This window comes from Suricata suricatta, chromosome 14 (assembly GCF_006229205.1).
Source record: "Suricata suricatta isolate VVHF042 chromosome 14, meerkat_22Aug2017_6uvM2_HiC, whole genome shotgun sequence".
NCBI classification, from domain to species: domain Eukaryota; kingdom Metazoa; phylum Chordata; class Mammalia; order Carnivora; family Herpestidae; genus Suricata; species Suricata suricatta.
This window is the reverse complement of record NC_043713.1, coordinates 8,453,138-8,472,575: the sequence shown is the minus strand read 5'-3', so window position 1 is coordinate 8,472,575 and position 19,438 is coordinate 8,453,138. Positions and strand designations below refer to the sequence as shown.

Genomic DNA, 19,438 nt, shown 5'->3' with positions numbered 1-19,438 from the left:
TGGCTGGCCTGGGGGCCCTAGTCTGTGACTACAACTCCCTCTAGAGTCTGGACCGGAGTCTGGCGTGGGGAGGGCAGCTTCCCTGCTGAGGCCCGCCAGAACAGTCTCATAACTGCCTAAGGTCAGGCCTGAGAGATGGCACATGGGGTTTGCCCTGTCTGGAGCAGGACTTCTCACCTACTCACCTATTACAAGCAAGGCCTTGTGATTAATGCTCTGGCACTACAGAAATAAGTATACAGTATGGTTACAAGATCCCAGCACCTGCTCAGTTGTGATTTTAGCAGGAAAACATAATAAATACGATGAAAAATGATAAGATACAACATGGAATTGTTAGTAAACTCTTCTGAGTACAACAGGACCCAGGACAACTTCTGAAACAAATTTAGTGCTATGTAAATACCAACCATTACAACCTCTATTATCAAAATCTTAAATTCATGGAAATATTCAGATAACATCAGAGTTTAAAGAAGTTAAAACACTCTAAAAATAGGTATACTCACGATTCATCTAAGTCTTCTACAAATCCTTTACAGAAAGCCATATCAAGTAAAAAAACTGGAAGACAAAAGAAAGGACAAAATAATAAATGCTAACGTATTACTTGTTTCGTACCACATGCTCAGTCATCTATAAAAGGTTTTTGACATTTTACAAACTACCATAAAACCATCACTGGTCCATTCCCAGGTACCAACAATGCAGAAGTCTAAGCAGTTTATCCGTTTACCAAATACTCACTCTGCAGGCAACTATCCTGTGATCAGCAAAGTTTACGCAAGCTGGCAAGTCTGAGAAACAGGTTCTCTTGCAACGTGCTTTTACTTTATTCCTGGTTTTCTTTTTTGCCATTCTACCTTTTTTGTTAAACAGACACTGAAATCGTTCTTCTATATTTCTCCAGTAATAATCACAAGTATAAACTCCAACTGCTATTCAAAATCCTGTTTTATTTTTTTCCCACTGTGTGGGTGGAAACAAAACTGAGCTACACCTCTACCACTCACAGTTCTCACAGCCTGGCACGTAGTGGGAACCAAACGGTTGCCCAGTGAGTGCACACACCAGTGCGGACCAGGGTTCTTGATGCTGGCAAGAGGCTGAGAAAGGCCACCACATACTCTGATCACTTTTCACAGCGCACAGTGTGGCAACCTGGCCATGACCTGTCCTTGGCCATCTCTCTTAGCCGCAGGTGGGTAAAAACTCATGGGAAGGGACACGACTCGGAACCTGAAGCCAAAGCGAGGTCTGGCCGCAAGCCGGGTGGTGGAGCCTTCACGCCGATCAGTGGAGTCAGCGCTATTGAAACTTCCTGCCACACTAAGCAAAGAACCAAATGGAAGACAGGCGCATCTTTTTCTGGCACGGGTCCCCAGGCACTGCCACTCTGGAGGAACGACCCAGCAGCGGGGGATGATATCTCGGCGGATCCCCGAGCTTCTCTGCACGCAGGCGGGAGACCCCTGCCCAGGCCCGACCCCACCCCGGAGAGGGTCCCCCCCGCGCTCCCGCACCATCGCCCCCGTCCCCATCGACCCCGCGCGGTCCTTACCAGTGGCGCAGAGCCTTAGGCCGGCCCCGCGTCTCCTGGCTGCCATGCCCGCCACAGGAGAGCTGCGGAAGCCGCGGAGAAGAAAGAGACACCGGCGGCCGCTACTTGAGCTCCCGGAAAGGGAAGCTGGCTGTCGCGGCGCGGAAGGGAAGCTCCGCGCGGAGGGCGGGGGCGGGGCAGGCGGGCCTCCCCTACTCTCCCAGGACCCCGCCGGCCTCCGCCTCTGAGCATGCGCGGGGCCGCGGCGCATGCGCGGAACCGCAGCGCTTGCGCCGTCGCGCCTTCAAGTCTGAGCGCCCCCGGCAGCGTCCGGGAGCGTGGGAACCTAGCCTATGGGCGCTTTCCTGTGGGGGCGGAGCGGCGTGCGGAGTCGGGGGGCGTTTCCGGGAAGTTAGATTCCGGCTAAACCTAGAGGGGAAAGTGAGGCTACCTCTAGCGCAGCTTAATTCGGCCACATCTTTCACTTGCTGCTCGTGGGCAGCGAGCGATCAAATTCGTGAAAAGAGGTGGGTGTCCTCAGGGCGGAGAAAGACGGAAGGCCGTGGGTTGCTGTGTGAGCCCCCGTATATTTCCAAAATGAGTTTGGAATCTTCTTTGAATTGTTTGCAGAATGAGAGACCTACTCTGGTGCAAAGCTCCATTAATGCGTTCCCATTTAAAAAAAAATGTTTCTCTTGGAACCTGAAATAATGAAGTTGATCGTAAGGTGTAATTGATAATTTGTACCTGTTTTCTGATTATTTTTGATAAGAGTAAAATACTATAAAATATTTATTGCTATTTTTTCCCTACACAACAAAAAATGTTTATAAACATTCCTGCAGCAGTCACTACATCTGATTCAGATGAAATTTTTATCGGAGATAAAATACCAGAGGATTTAGAATAAATCAATTTTGAACATGTGTTATGAGAATAGAAATGGATTATGATGTCAGCTAGTTCACTTTAGGCTCAAGATTCCAAAAGGCAGAGATCTCATAAAATTCCTTTCCTGATTTCCAGGATCTAACTGAGAGCATGCCCTGGATGGCATCCATTTTATGCATACAGTATGGTATCCAGTGCAGGCCTCCAGCGGAGTCAGACATTTTTTTAATTGAGTGACTAGTTTATTCTGAGTTTAACATTAAGAAATAATCCTACTAAGGGTTCTCAAAAATACGGATTAAATATGCTGGGGCTGAGAGAAGGTAATTTGGTTAATGGCTCTGAATGATGGCATAGCCATTTGAAACAATGTTTCAGACTCCAGAGCTGCTGTTGTGCTTGTAAACCGCACTCTGCCTCGCAGGATCTCTTACCTCCTTCCTCCCCTTTTCAGTCAGCCTATTTTGGCTAAACTTACAGATGTTTGACCAATTTCCCTGGGAGTTAGGCTAGGTTCTTCCCAGCTTCAGAAGCAGGTGCTCACTCTATGAGTTTCTGTACCTAAGCTTAAAAACAGGGAAACTAAAAGTGGTAGAAGGCCGAGGTACATACAGGTAGTGTTTTCTTTCTTGACCTGAGTCCTGGGTGTATGGATGTGTTCACGTTGTGAATATGCATTGAGCTCTGCTCTTAAAGCTTATGTACTTTTCTGCAATCTAACAATGAAACTGTAAGAAGAAATAAAGCTCTGTATGGGTTTTTTTTTTTTTTAATGGAAAGGTGATCCTTACATGGGGTTAAACAGGGCTTCACAAATAGTAATCATTTGTCTGGAGAATGTGGTAAAATATGGTTTCTGAATATTCCTTCCAGAATCTGAACCGACAGATCTGGATTTGTATTCCTCACAACATCCCATTTGATTCTGTTGCTCTGGTCTGCAGATCTCATTTTGTGTGGAAAGAAAATCAATTCAGAAAATATCATTCATTTTTAGGTTGCTTTGTGTAAAGTACATGAAGTGGAAAAAATGTGGAAATAAACCAGGTTTTTATAGTTATTTCATTTTGGTGTGTCATGGTTTTATTGCTGGTTTTAAGTGTTTTAAATGTCTCAGACTTAACTTATAATTTGGTAAGTATTGTTAGATATAACCCACAGTGAAGAAAGGTTCTCTGGAGTTCTCAGTATATTTTTAAGAATGTACAGAGGTGCTAAGAACAAAAGTTTAAAAACACAGTAGACCTTTATAGAAACCTGCATTAAATAATTAGGGAATGGATACAGTAATATACAGTGAAGACGTATAGAAAATGATATGCCTAGCATATCATAAAGTAAATTTCAACATATTGAAAAAATATGGTATTACCAATGCGTTCTCTGACCACATAAATACATTTAATGTTATAAATTTATAAAAGATAAAAATATCTCCCACATCTGGAGATTTAAGAACATCTTTGTAAAAAATAATACAACCAATATATACTTTGAAGTAAACAAAAATATTCATATTAAAAGTGTAGGATGCAGCAAAATCTCAGAGAATATATAAATGCAAACACCTTTTTGTTTTAGAATGAAAAAGAAGAAAATCAGTGAACTAAATATTCTCCTTAAGAAGTGGGTGGAAAAACAGAAAAAGGACAGCACAAAAGATACACAGGGATGTTCATTTTGTTTTATTTGCCAGAAATTATACTGAGAACATAACAGTGAATAAACTGGACCCTGGTACAGTTCACTTCCGCATGGGTCGTAAGAGTCATCACCGAATCACTTATCACTTATCATAAGGCTTATCTATTTAGTTAGGCAGTGTTCTAAATGCTTTATATATGTTAACTCATTTAGAAAGGAAAAAAAAAGGAAGTCCCAGAGCGTGTGTGTGTGTGTGTGTGTGTGTGTGTGTGTTTAAGTTCATTTATTTTGAGAGAGAGTGTGTGCATGAGCAGGGATGAGCCAGAGAGAGATGAGAGAAGAGGGAGACAGAGAATCCCAAGCAGCCCCAAGGCGGGGCTCAATCCCACAAACCATGAGATCATGACCTGAGTCAAAATCAACAGTTGGACACCTAACCGAGTAAGCCACACAGGTGCACCCATAAGTGTGTTTTTTGAAGCAAGCAATAAAGTGGACAAATTTCTTGTTTTAGTGAATCCAGAAATAGCATGAGGAAACGTCTAAAGCATCCAGAAATCCAATCCTGGACACCTTCTGAGAGGCAGGCTGAATCATCTTTTGGGCCCGGAGAAGAAGAAGCCAGTTTCAGGGGTTCAGGTAAGAGAAGTACACCCATCTCGTTTCCCCTGTCTACATGCCAACTCTTGAAGCATCAGGCCCCAGGTGGCTAGCTGGGAAAGGCAAAAACGAAGGTGATTCAAGACCCCCAGTCCCACTGTGAGTTTCTAGCCTAGCACAGTCTCTGGCACGGGAAAAGGAAAATTTTTTGATGGTAAATCTAGTTCAGAATTTTTGTTAATACTAAAGACTGAGTATACGAATAATTGGATTGTGCTTTCAATTTAATTACATCTTGTATCCAGATGGGCTTGTTAGAATGTTCATCCAGGGAGCAGGGAAGAATGCCTACACAGAGAAATGTTTAAAGGAACGATGGAAGGGAATCAGTTATTTTGATTACGTTGCCGTTATAGTTCATTCAGTATAATTACATTAATATTAGGATCTAAAGAGGGACATAGTTACAGATAGCAGAGGCTAAAGGGATGAACAGCTTTAACACAATGACAAAAATTGAACAAAATCAAAAAGTTATAAAACTATAGTTTACCATGATCAATTCATGACCTAGAAGGATAATAACGATAATCATGAAAGAAATTGAATCAGAAGTTTGAAAGTGTCTTATGAAGTGAAGGTGCTCTCTGGCTTTTATGAAAAAAAGTCTGCTACAAACTCTTCCATAAAATAAAAAATTAAGAAACTTCTCAATTTGTTTAATAAGATGAGTATAAACTTGGTTTCAAAACCAGAGGAGGCATTTGTGAGAAAGGAAAAAAGTCTGTTACAAAGTCTTACGGAGAATTAAAAAATAGGAAACTCCACAGTTTGTTCAACGAGGCGAGTATAAACTTGGTTTCAACCAGAGGAATCATTTGTGAGGAAGGAATTGTACAGGTCAATTCATTCATGAACAAAAATGCAAAAAATTCCAAATAAAATGTTATCAAATGGGATCTAGCAATGCACCAAAGAAGGATTGAATTGGGTTTCTTTGTCCAGAAAAACCAATTGTGGATTAACACTAGAGTGGGAAATTAGTGTCAATATTCCACAATTACAGATAAAGGATGAAATTTATGTAACTTTAAATAAATGCAGTGAAATAATTTGAATTTGATACACATCAACCTTCAAGCAGAATAGTAAACCAGGACTAGAGGAGGAATTTTCAACATAATATTCTGTTCAGGTTAATTTCTAGCAGTCCTGGAATTAGCCTGAGCTGTTTTGCTATAAAAGTTTCTGCCGGACACTAACCCCAATTGCAACACCTGAAACATGCTGATTAATAATGTTGCTTTTGTAAGCGTAGACCCAAGGAGTTTTATGGTGGTTTTCAACAGCCTGTCAGCCTTGGTTTTTTTTTTAATTTTTTATGTTTTATTTATTATTGAGACAGGGAAAGACAGAACATGGGCAGGGGAGAGGCAGAGAGAGAGAGGGAGACACAGAATCCAAAGCAGGCTCCAGGCTCTGAGCTGTCAGCAGAGAACCTGATGCAGGGCTTGAACCTGTGAACCATGAGATCATTACCTGAATGAAGTCGGACGCTTACCCGACTGAGCCACCCAGGCGCCCCCAGCAATGTTTCTTGATAAGAGTGAGATCAGTGATTTACATCTTGTCTTCATGAGATTCCCTCTGCCAGAGAGCTCTGCTGTTGAGCCAGCAGATTTTGACTTGATTTTGTACCAGGAATATGCATATATAACCATTAAAACACTAAAAAGCCAACTGCAATTTCTAGGCTCCCTTGTTCCAACATGTCTTATGCATGTGTAGGAGGGTCCTGATCCAAGAGAAAGTGCTTACCACCAGGACTGTTACTGAAGGTAGAAGTTTTGTAGCAGGTCGCTACAGATCCCTTGTTGTGAGCAGCCTTTGACAGTGATCCAAATTCTTACTTCACTGTTGTTAATATACAGTATCCTTTACCTCTGAGGATTTATAGATTTAAAGTATTATTCCTTGGGGTCCTAATAGTCTTCTTATTCAAATCCTATTGTAGTGCAGTTGGCATTAGAGGTGAGATTGCTTAGCAGACTTTTGACTCATTCTTTGCTGAAAATATGGCCTAGGCATTATTTAGAAAGAAAAAGGATGACTCTAATAATGGGATGGAAAGGAACTATTTGTGCAGAGGTGATTGTCCAGCAAGGCTTGGTTCAAAGTAGCATAAGCTTTGAAATCAGTGACCGATAGTCTTTCCGTGGCAGAAATGACAGAACTTGAATCCCAGGAGCTAGCAAAATTCAAAGACAAGTGCAAACCGATGGCAGGTTGGCTGACTCATTTCCTGCTTGGCTGCTTTCAGCATGAGTTAGAGGGAGAGTTCAGAATCTCCTTGCGTTGAGCTCTGTCCTCTTTAGCAAATGGAGTTCCAACCAAAGGAATGTGGGCACTATAACTTCTAATAGGTCAGCTAAGCCTGTGAGACCCATTACAACTAAGAAGGTACTTAGTGCCGCTGACGATGGAGGAAAGCTATAAAGTAAGGGATTATTCGGTAACAAAATGGAGACCTTTTGTAGCCGGTCATAAGCATAGTCCTGATGAACTTTTTAAAAGTGGTTCCTGAGAGTTTTAGATTAGGGAGCAGTGTCTCTGGTTTTGAATACTGTTGAATGGAGAGGATTTTTGCACTCATCTTGGATCGTCCCTGGGCTGCTGTCTTCCTAGGAATAAATCGAGGAGCAGTCCTTGCTGATTATTAAGGCAAGGGGCATTCCTACTAGAGAAGGGTAATTCCTCTGCCCCTCTCTTGTCATTTAAGTATTTTTTTAAACATTTGTTTATATTTGAGAGACAGAGAGAGACAGATCATGAGCAGGGAGGAGCAGAGAGAGAGGGACACAGAGAATCAGAAGCAGGCTCCAGGCTCTGAGCTGTCAGCACAGACCCTGACTTGGGGCTTAAACCCAGGAACCGAGAGATCATGACCTGAGCTGAATTTGGACACTCAACCAACTGAACCACCCAGGCGCCCCTCTTGTAATTTAAATGAATGTCAGTGTCTCCTGAAGCCGCAGAAATGCTGCAGGTGTAGAGTGTCCTGGAGAGGCTACAGGACAATGAAATCAGCCCTACTGGGATGCCCCTCGCTCAGATTATGGGACAAGAAGCCCTACCACTGTGGACGCCATATGTGACATTGCTCTTAGAGCTCAGAGGACTTACAGAGGCCATTTCGAGAGCCCCGTCCCAGCTTCCTTCTGTGAGACTTCAGGGTAATACAAAGGTTGCAGTTTTACAAAGGAACCAAGACAAGAAAAGGACAAAAGTGAAGCACTTCTACAACTCAACATCAAAGAACCACAAATAGCCCAATTAAAAATGGGGAGAAGACATAAACAGGCATTTCTCCAAAAAAGACCTCCAGATGGCCAACAGACACATGAAAAGATGCTCAATGTCACTCATCATCAGGGAAATGGAAATCAAAACCATGAGACATCCCCTCACACCTGTCAGTATGGCTAAAATCAAATACACAAGAAACCAGTGGTGGTGAAAATTTGAAGATAAAGTAACTCTTGTGCACTGTTGATGAGAATGTGAACTGGTGCAGCCCCTAGAAAGTAGTATGGAGGTTCTTCAAACTCTAAAAGTCAAATTACTATGTGATCCAGTAATTCCACAGCAGGGTATTTATGCAAAGAATGCGAACACACTAATTGAAAAAGAAATGCACCTCTATGATTATTACAGCATAATATAATATAACTATTCCATAGCCTAATTATGGAAGCTGCCGAAGTGTACATTAATAGATAAATGGATAAGGAAGATGTGGAATGGAATATTACCCAGCTATAAGAAGAACGAAATCTTGCCATTTTCAACCACATGAATATAATGCTAAGTGAAATAGGTCAGTCAGAGAAAGACAAATGCCATATGATTTCACTCATCTGTGGAATTTCAGAAACAAACACACACAGGAAAAAAGAAACAAACAAACAAAAACGCAGGCTTTTAAATAGTAGAGAACAAACTGATGATTCCAGAGGGGGGATGGGTGAAGTAGTTGACGGGGAGAAAGAGTACAGTTATCTTTATGAGCACTGAGTAATAGAATTGTTGGATCACTATGTTGTATATCTGAAACTAATGTATGTATGTTAATTGCCTATGTTAATTATGCTGTAATAAAATAAATGAAATGTTAAAAAAATGAAAACAAATAAAAACCCCTTCCCCTTCCAGAAAAGAAAAAGACAAGAATTCAGGACTGAATGATGTGGAAGGTTTAGATGTCTAAACTAAAATGGCTTTAAAAAGGAGGAAATTGGACCAGCCGTGTGGGTGGCTCAGTCTTTTAAGCATCTGACTCTGGATTTGGGCTCAGGTCTGATCTCACCGTCATGATTGAGCCCTATGTCGGGCTCTGTACTGGGCGTGGAGCCTGCTTGAGATTCTCTTTCTCCCTCCGCCCCTCTCCCCACTTGGTGTTCTCTCTCTCATAAATAAATAAAGATATAAATAAATAGTGGGGAAATTGGTGGCGTGTCCACTGAAACCTTGACAGACTTCTAAAGAAGCCAGTAAAACACAACTGCCTCTCTTCAAGCTTCTCAAGACATAAAAATACCAAAGCATATACATTTATCTTTTCTGAGTGTAGAGGAATCCCACATAGAGAAAAGTTTTACTGAGCCTACAACATCGAGTTTTAAAATACCAATTTTTAACACTAAGGCAAGATACCACTTTTTTATTTACCGCAACTTAAAACAACAAAACTTTATCTCACACTCCTGCAGATTAGAGGTGCTTGAGGCTAACCTGGTGGATCTGCTCCAGGTCCCACACAGCTGAAGGTCAAGGTGTCAGAGGGCTCTGGGAAAGAGCGGTTCCAGGCTCGTTCATGTGGCTAGCATAATTCACTTCCCTGTGGCTGCAGGGCTGTGGCCCCTGCTTCCTTGCTAGCTCATGGCTGGGAGTTCTTCTCTGCTCCAGGAGAGAACTTGCCTCGACTGTGGCCCCTTTCAAAGCCAACATCGGTGCATCATGTCCTTCCCAGGCTTCAGGTCTTTCTAGCATCCCCTTCTGCTGCAGTTTGCTGACTCTCCTTCCTTCTTCTGTTTCTATGGGTTTGTGTGGCTACTTTGGGTCCACCTGGATAACCCAGGACGGTCTCCCTGCCCTAAAGTGGCCTTAGTCACCTTTATCCCATTGGCAAAGTCCTTTCAGAGCAGTGCCTGGATTATTTTTTGCGTGAGGAAGGATAGGATGTGACTCTTGAGAGGAATCTTGAGAATTTTTTTCTACTGTAGGTGGTGATGGAGGAAGAGCATGACAGGGACGGGGTCTCCACACCAAATCACTCCCTAAGGGAGAGCCAAGGCCTTTGACAAATGTGTGGGCCAAATGGCCCACAGGTGTGGACGAAATTCCTTTAGGTCAGCTGGGTATAGGAGCCCTGTCTAGGCCTACTAATGAGCCCCTCAGGGGTGACAGAATTAATTTAGGGGAACAGGGAGATGCCAATGTAAAAGGAATAAAAATTAAAATCTCATTAAAAGTTAAAACACATGATTTTAAAGAGTACACTGTGGGGATGTCTCCCTCGCCTGAATGTGTAATTGGTATGGATATAATGATTGGCTAAAAAGTCTTCCCTCTACTGCTAACGTGAGAAAAATAAATAATGTGTAGATCTGCCCTAAATCCAGTACTAATTGGGTGTGAAAAATGGGAGCTGTTAGAGCTATCTAAGCCTATTCAAATAGTTAATGTGAAACCCGGTTAGATGCTGAGGGCAACAAAAATTGACTGCCTCCATTAAGGACATGCTGGTGTGTTAGTGTCTATACACTCACTCTGCGGTAACCTGATGTGGCCAGTGAGAAAAGCCAATGGCTCCTGGAAGGGACTCCAATAAAAAGTAACCCTAACAGGGGCGCCTGGGGGGCTCAGTCAGTTAAGCGTCCGACTTTAACTCGGGTCATGATCTCACAGCTCATGAGTTCAAGCCTCGCATCAGGCTCTGTGCTGACAGCTCAGAGCCTGGAGCCTGCTTCCAATTCTGGGTCTCCCTCTCTCTGACCCTCCACCATTCATGCTCTGCCTCTTAAAAATAAATAGACTTTAAAAAAATTTTAAAAATCTAACCCTAATAGCTTCAGGTATGTCCTGAATTATTCAGATACTGAACAGATTATTTGATTTGAAGATGACCAGTTTTCTGTAGCTGACCTGGCTAATGCCTTTCTTCAATATTAGCTGCTAGGGAGCATCAATACCGATGTGCATTTGTGTGGAATAGTCTCCAGTATACATTTGCCTCAAGAATATTTGGACTCCTCTGTATGCTGTCACAATCTATGGGGCAGATGCACTGTAATATGACCATACGTAGTTCTCGTGCAGTATAATGATGATAGTATGATTATTTCTGAAACTAGGAACCACACTAATAGCATCTTCATTGTTATCATAAGTCACATGACTGATCAAGGATGGTTAACGTACCCTGAAAAAGGTCTAGGGCATTGTACAGGCTGTAAGGTTTGGGAGGACGGCGTGCGGCAGACCACTAAGAATAAAATATTATTGCTCCCTGCTCCATAGGCTAAACAAGAGACCTAATGCCTACTCAGCTTATTTGGCTTTTGGAGAAATCAGTTCCCCCATTTAAGGATACTGTTGGGCTTGATCCCCCATTTAGGACCTGGGAGGAGGTCCTATTTGAGTGGAAGCCTGAAAGCCTTGGAACTGGAGAGGCTGCAGCGCACGCTAGCTATCCTGTTTGCTCCTTATGTTACTGCTGACAAATCCATGGTGCACCACCCATGCCCAGCCCCCAACCCTGGCAAAATTATTTGTTGAAGCCCTAACTCCTAATGTGATTTTTTTTAGAGATGTAGTCTTTGGAGTATAATTGGGTTTAAATGAGGTCCTGGGACACCCCTTCCCCTTCACTGACGGCATTAGTGAGTGCCCTTATAAGAAGAGAGAGATCTGAGAGCCCCCTCCTCTCCCCCATATAAGAACACACTGAGAAATCAGCTGTCTGCAGCCAGGAAGGACGCCTTCATCAGAACCCACCTGTGCTGTCCCCCGACCTTGACTTCTGAGCCTCCAGAACTTTGAGAACTTAATGTGTGTTATTTAAGACCCCCAGGCTATGGTATTTTGTTACAGCTGCCTGAGCTGACCCACATAGGTGCTAAGGCTGAAACAATACTTGGAATATCAGCCATCTGTCATGATGCAGACTCAGGTCTTTGGCAAAAACCCATAACCGTAGTGAACAGTGACTTCTGGGATTTTGGGCTAGAAAATTATCTGAAAATTATCTCTGTTATATTTCCCTGAAAGACAATAATTAGCTAGTTATTGGGCATTTACTAAGACAACCCCACTAACTGAAGGACATAACATTCTATCAATTCCTGAATTACCTCTGTGATGGGTAATGTCAAAAAAGAATTCCAACAAAGACAAATGTCCATCATAAAATGAAAGTGATATTATAGAAGCATTCTGCCATGGAGCAGAGTAGGACTGAATGTATTCATGGGCACATAGGCTGTTTTCCACTAGGACCTCATAAAAAAGCCATCTAAATATTTGCCTGCTGCTGTCATTGATGTGTCTCACCTTTCCACCGATTTCCCAAGGATGTTAGGGAACTGCCCCGGTTCATAGGTGGCAGTTCCAAAATGGAGTGCCATGGCTCCATGGGGAAAGCACCCGCCCTGTGCCAAGCAGATAGTAAACTCTTCTCAGAAAGAGACAAAACAAGTGAGAAGCCGAATGGACTGAGTTATAGTTAGGAAACTGCCAAACAAACACAATTTCTACAATTGGGTGCATACTTATGCTCGGACTGCTGCTTATTTATGGACTCGCTGTTTGGTCTGGCTAGTGAGCCATCAGTAACTGGACAGTAAGGAGACCCTGTGTCAGGTCCCACTCTGTGGACACCACAGTGGCAGTTCTGAGTGCCATCAAAGTAGAACCTAATCACATTCGCCAACGAACTCCTAGTTTCTGTACGCGGCTGGGATCCAACTGATGTTCCAGTTCTATCTCTTGAAGTAGCAACGTGAGGCCATGTAAGGACATGCTGGAGTTCAAACCCTGCTGTGATAGGCTGGATGGCAACATATAGCCCTGGGCTCTGCCGAAACTCCGGTCATTACTAAGACTGTGCTGCGACGCAGAACAGGAAAGGCAGGGTTTTGTGGCTAATTCTGGGAAGTGTTTCTAGGGAAGAAGAGTCAGCACATAACATGCAAGGCAGTTCAGACTGACTCTTCCCCTGTTCTTTCAAGAGGACTGGTATAGGCTTGATACATATTCTTAATTTGGCTTTGTCTACTCAGTAACTGAAGCCACTGCTGCCAGAACTACCTGAGGATTGAACAACAGAAGCAAAAATATTGAACCAGTTTGGGCCTTGGAGTCACAGGCCTCAGATCAAAGTAAAGCTTTAAACCTGTGGTACCAACAGCGCGTCGCAGCTCTGCTGCGCCATCCCCTCGGCTCCGGTGCGGCAGCTGTGGCCTGGAGTAGGCTCTCTGGTCTCCTGCCTTGAGAAGTCTCGTTCATTTACATCAAAATGCCCTAAAAGAATCATCTTTGTGGACTATACTATGCTCTGAGAGTTGGAAATACTAGGATTCATAATAAGGATCAATAACATGTCAACAGTTATTGTTACACTCTCTGATTTGTTTTCACCCTTGATTTCAGGAACCAGATGAGAAGTTTATTATTACCGCACCTATTAAATATTGCACTGAAAATCTTGACCTGGGTAGTAAAAGAAGAAAAAGGGATAGCGTAAGAATGAGAAGAAAAGGAAACCGTCATTAATCTTACATAAGCCTATTTATATTGAAAAATTAAAGGGAGAGTTAGGATGGCAGAGGAGTAGGGGGTCCTAAGCTTGTCTCGTCCCTTGAACACAGCGAGATCAATACCACATCATTATGAACACCCAGGAAATCAATATGATGACTGAGAACAAACGGCACATCTACAGGTAGAAAAACGGCCACCTCATGGAAGGAGCTGTGGAGAGGTGATCTGAGGGAGAAAGATGCCCCTTCTCGGTGCTGTGAAGGGGAGGGGCCCTGATCATGGAGAGGGGAGCAAGAGAGAAAGAGAGGAAAAATGAAGACACAGGGGATTGCCCAGGAAAAACTTTTCCCAAAACCAGTGGCTAAGAAAAGGCGAGGGACTGTCTGTGCACACTTTTATCAGTAGCAGAACGTGAAGTCTGAAGTGTGAGAAGTCCGTGCCATGGTCTGGGTCACGCCTGGTGGGCTCAGGGGTGCTCTGTGGGGAAGGAGGGCAGAGGCCCGGGAGTAGACGGCATGGTCTGGGGACCCTCCAGGTCAGGCTGGCAGAGACGGCTCCCCTTCTTGGAGTTCACTTGGGAGTGCCGGCACAGCCTCTCTGGGGCTGACGGAACTGCCAGCGCCTACATGCTGCCCTGTTCGCGCACGGAGGTTCACAGCTGGGACCCGGGGCCTCAGCGCTGGCTTTCTGCTGTGCTTTGCTGGAAACTGAACCTCTACACAGTTGTGCGATCACTTTTCTGGGACAAACCAGCCCCACGATGACGTGGCTAGACTCTCTCCTGGAGAATCAATGCATGTCTGTGCCACGTGGGTCCCTGTTTTTGGAAGTTTGAAAGCCAGCTGTGTGCCTGAGATAAAACACAGTGGTTTTGTGCCAGACAGAAACAGGGTGAAGGCAGGGATATGATGGAAGCCAGGGTCAATAGAGGGGTGATTGTTTGCTCTTTTGTGAGGGCTTTCTGGAGTGATGGGTGTGAAATCCCAGGGAAGGAGAGAGTGGGGTGATACCATTTCCCCTGCCCTGCAGCCTGTCAGCACTGACCTAATTCAGTGAGCGAAACACTGCCACCCAGTGGAGGCCAGAACTGCTTACGCAAAGCCCTGCCCCCTGTGCCCTGCAGGTGCATCTCCACCTAGGAACTGGAGAATCAGTGCAGCAAGAGCCTCCCTCAGAGAACCGGCACAACACCCTTGCACGTACCAAGTTTACTGAGGACAGAAGGCTACAAAGCTTCAGCTCTAGGGGAAATGGGATCCACCTTCTTTTACTTCCCCCTCTTCCCCCTCCCCCTCCCCTCCCCTCCCCCTCCTCCCCCTCCTGGCCAGCGTCTTCTTCTTCTTCTTCTTCGTCTTCGTCTTCTTCTTTGTCTTCCTCTCCATCTCAGTCTCCATCTCCGTCTTCGTCTTTGTCTTTCTAGCTTCTTTTAACAGGCAGATGAAAACATACCTAGTTAAAATTTGCCACACAGTGGACAAGGCCCAAATAGCCCTTACTGCAGGAAAGAAAAAACTCTGCAGAGGACTGACCTGAGGGAAGGAGCAGGCAAAATACAACAGCAGAGTACACACTATGAAATACCTCCTGAAGCACCAGGCCCAAGACAGTATAGGATCTCTCCTTCTCTTTCTTCTTTTTCTTCTACTTCATTTTTCTTTTGGACCACTTCTTAAGATACCATTACTCTCAGGAGCAAGAATATAACCAGCTTTCTTAACAGTCATACAAAATAACAGTGACCTAGACAAAATGACAAGATGGAGGAATTCATCCCAAAATAAAGAACAGAAGAAGTAATGGCTAGGTATTTAATCAGTATAGATATAAGTAAGATTTCTGAAACAGAATTCAAAATAACAATTATAAGCATACTAATTGGACTCAAGAAAAGCATAGAAGACAGTAGAGGATCCCTTACTTCAGAGATGAAAGAACTAAAACCTGACTAGGCCAAAATAAATGCTATAACTAAGATGCAAAATTGAATAAATGCAATAACAAGAAGGATGGATGAAGCAGAGGAGCAAATGACTGATATAGAAGATAAAATTATGGAAAATAATGAAGCTGAAGAGGGAAAGGAAAATATTGGATTACGAATGTAGACTTAGAGGACTCAATGACTTCTTCAAACATGATAACATTTGTATCATAGGAGTCCCAGAAGAAGAGAGAGAAATATGAGTAAATTACAACTGAAAGCTTCCATTATCTTGGGAAGGAAACAGGTATCAAAATGTAGGAAACACAGTGGACTCTCACTAAATTCAACAAAAGACAGCCATTACCAAGACAGATCATAGTCAAATTCACAAAATACACAAACAAGGAAAGAATCCTGAAAGCAGCAAGGGAAAACTGTCCTTCACCTACAAGGGAAGATAAATCAGGTTCATAGCAGATCTATCCATAGAAACAAGGCAGGCCAGAAGGGAGTGGCATGATATATTCAATGTGCTGAATGGCAAATGTATGTGACCAGGAATGCTTTATCCAACAAGGCTGTTATTCAGAATAAGAGAGATAAAGGATTTCTCAGGCAAACAAAGCCTAAAGGACTTTGTGACCACTAAACAAGCCCTGCAAGATATATTTAAGAAGACTCTTTGAATGGGGAAAAATGACCAAAAGCCACCAAAAGACATGAAAGGAACAGAGAATATCACCAGAAACACCAGCTTTACAGGTAACACAATGGCACAAAATTTGTATCTATCAATAATCACTCCAAATGTAAATGGACTCAATGTTTCAAAACATGTCAAAAGACATAGGGTATCAGAATGCATTAAAAAAAAAAAGACTCATCTATATACTGCTTACAAGAAACTCATTTTAGACCCTAAATATACCACCTGGATATTGAAAGTGAAGGGATGGAGAACCATCTATCATGTTAATGGACATTAAAAAAAAAAAAAAAGCCAGAGTTCCCATACTTACATCAGACAAACTAGATTTTAAACCATATATGGTAACAGGAGATGAAGAATGACATTATAATATAATTAAGGGGTCTGTCCATCAAGAAAATCTAACAATTATAAATATTTATGTCCCTAAATTGGAAGTTCCCAAATATATAAATCAATTAATAACAAACATAAAGAAACTCACTGATAATAATACTATAATACTAGGGAACTTTAACACCCCACTTACAGCAATGGAGAGATTATCTAAGCAGAAAATCAACAGGGAGACTATGGCTTTGAGTGACACACTGCATGGATGGACTTAGTAGATATATTCAGAACATTTCCTTTAAAGCAGCAGAATACACATTCTTCTTGAGTTCCCATGGAATATTCTTGAGAATAGATCACTGGGTCACAAATCAGCCTTCAATAAGAACAAAAAGACAGATCATACCATGCATATTTTCTGACCACAATGCTATGAAACTGAAGTCAACCACAAGAAAAAAATTGGAAAAACCACAAATGCATGCAGGTTAAAGAACATTCTAATAAAGAATGAATGGGTTAACCAGGAATTTAAAAAAGAAATTAAAAAAAAAAGAACCACATGGAAGCAAACTGAAATGAAAACACAATAGTCCAAAACCTTTAGGATGCAGCAAAGGTGCTACTAAGAGGGAAGGATATTGCAAAATAGGCCTAATCGAAGAAGCAAGAAAAGTCTCAAATATAAAACCTAACCTTACACCTAAACGAGCTAGAAAAGGAACAGCAAATGAAGTCTGAAGCCATCAGATGAAGGAAAATAATAGGGGCAACTCGGTGGCTCTGTCAGTTGGGTATCTGACTTTGGCTCAGGTCATGATCTCACAGTGCATGAGTTAAAGCCCCACATCAGACTCTGTGCTGACAGCTCAGAGCCTGGAGCCTGCTTCAGATTCTGTGTCTCCCTCTGTTCCTGCCTGCCCCTCATTTATGTTCTGTCTCTCTCAAAATTAAATAAATAAATATTAAATTAATAATAAATAAATAAATATTTAAAATATTAATAAATAAATAAATATTTAAAAATTAATTTTAAAAGAAGGGAAATAATGAAGATTACAGCAGAAATAAATAATATGGAAACAACAAAAAATCCATAGAACTGATCAACAAAACTAAGGGCTGATTTTTGAAAGACTTAATGAAATTATCAAATGCCTACCCAGACTTATCACAAAGAAAAGAGAAAGAACTTAATTAAATAAAATCACAAATGAGAGAGGCGAGAACACAACTAATGCCACAGAAATACAATCAATTATAAAAGAATATGACAGGGGTGCCTGGGTGGCACAGATGACAACCTCTTTGATCTCCACTGGAGCAACTTCTTGCTAGACACGTCACCAGGGGCAAGGGAAACAAAAGCAAAACTAGACTATTGGAACTTCATCAAGATAAAAACTTCTTCACAGTGAAGTAAAAAATCAACAAAACTAAAAGGCAGCCTATGGGAAATGATATTTGCAAATAACATCTAATAAAAGGTTAGTATCCAAAATTTATAAAGAACTTCCCAAACTCAACGCCCCAAAACCAAATAATCTAGTTAAGAAATGGGCATAAGACATGAATAGACACTTTACAAAGAAGACATCCAGATGGCTAACAGCCACATGAAAAGATGCTCAACATCATTCATCATCAGGGAAGTACAAATCAAAACCACCTGTCAGAATGGCTAAAATTAACAACGCGGAAATGACGGATATTGGTAAAGATGAGGAGAAAAGGGAACTCTCTTACACTGTTGGTGGGAATGCAAACTGATGTAGCCACTCTGTAGAATAGTAGGGAGATTCCTAAAAAAGTTAAAAATAAAACTACCCTATGGGTACCTGGTGGCTCAGTCAGTTAAGCTGTTAAGCTTCTGACTCTTGATTCTGGCTCAGGTTATGATTTCTTGGTTAGTAAGATCAAGCCCTGTGTCAGACTCTGCACTGATACTGCACTGCTCACTCTCTCTTGCTCTCTCTCTCAAAATAAATAAGTAAACTTAAAAAAAAGAGAACTACTTTACAATCCAGCAATTGCACTGCTAGGTATTTATACAAATGATACAATATATAAATACAGATTTGAAGGTTATGTGCATCCTTATGTTTATATCAGCACTATTAACAATAGCCAAACTATGGAAAATAACCAGATGTCTGTCAACTGATGAATGGATAAAAGAGATGTGGGGATTTTACAAACACACACACACACACACTGGAATATTACTCAGTCATCAAAAAGAATGAAATATTGCCATTTAGTAATGGGGTGGATGGAGGTAGGGTGTATTATGCTAAGAAAAATAAGTCCATCAGAGAAAGACAAATACCATATGATTTCACTCAGATGTAGAATTTAAGAAACAAAACAGACGAACATATGGGAAGGGGAAAAAAGAGAGAAAGAGTCTGGGTGGGAAATAAGCCATAAGAGACTCTTAATGATAAAGAACAAACTGAGAGATGATGGAGGGGATTCGATAAATGGGTCATGAGTATCATGGAGGGCAATTTTTATGATGAGCACTGGGTATTACATGTAAATGATGAATCCCTAAATTAAAAAAAAAAAATAAGGGAAGAAAATTAAATAAGAAAAATACGAACGTTTTGTAGTTTCAACATGGCTTCCTATCCCCGTTAAACACAGCATTAGTCAATGTTCCAAACTGCAAGTTGCAGAAACTAACTCAAGCAAGCTTGAGCAAACAGGGGAGTTGGTTTCATGGATAATGGGCTGTCATGAGGAATGGCTTGTGCAGGGCTTGGAGCCACGAGGATCCGGAGCACCACTCTCGACCTCTTCTCTGCTCCTTTCTGCTCTGTTCATCATTCCCTGCAGACCAGATATCTCCTCCAACTACAAGATAGATGGAAGGTGGCTGCTCTGTACCTCCCAAATCTGTGCCCCTTCGGTTTCAGCAAATAGCCCAGATAGAAATAGAACTCTCACCCCAAGTTCTCATATTCTAAGAGAA

The 19,438-nt window shown here is 42.1% G+C and overlaps 1 protein-coding gene across 1 annotated transcript in view; it reads right to left on the bottom strand.

Annotated features, from left to right (window-relative positions):
• TMX3 (thioredoxin related transmembrane protein 3) overlaps positions 1–1,741 on the bottom strand; it is a 37,022-nt gene extending 35,281 nt beyond the window's left edge. Inside the window, exons 1-2 of the mRNA XM_029921537.1 lie at positions 1,562–1,741; positions 510–564 (exon numbers count right to left, since the gene is read on the bottom strand). Of these exons, the coding sequence (XP_029777397.1) occupies positions 510–564; positions 1,562–1,607 (101 nt within the window). The 5' untranslated portion in view covers positions 1,608–1,741. The remainder of the gene's footprint in view (positions 1–509; positions 565–1,561) is intronic.
• Positions 1,742–19,438: the final 17,697 nt, after the last annotated feature.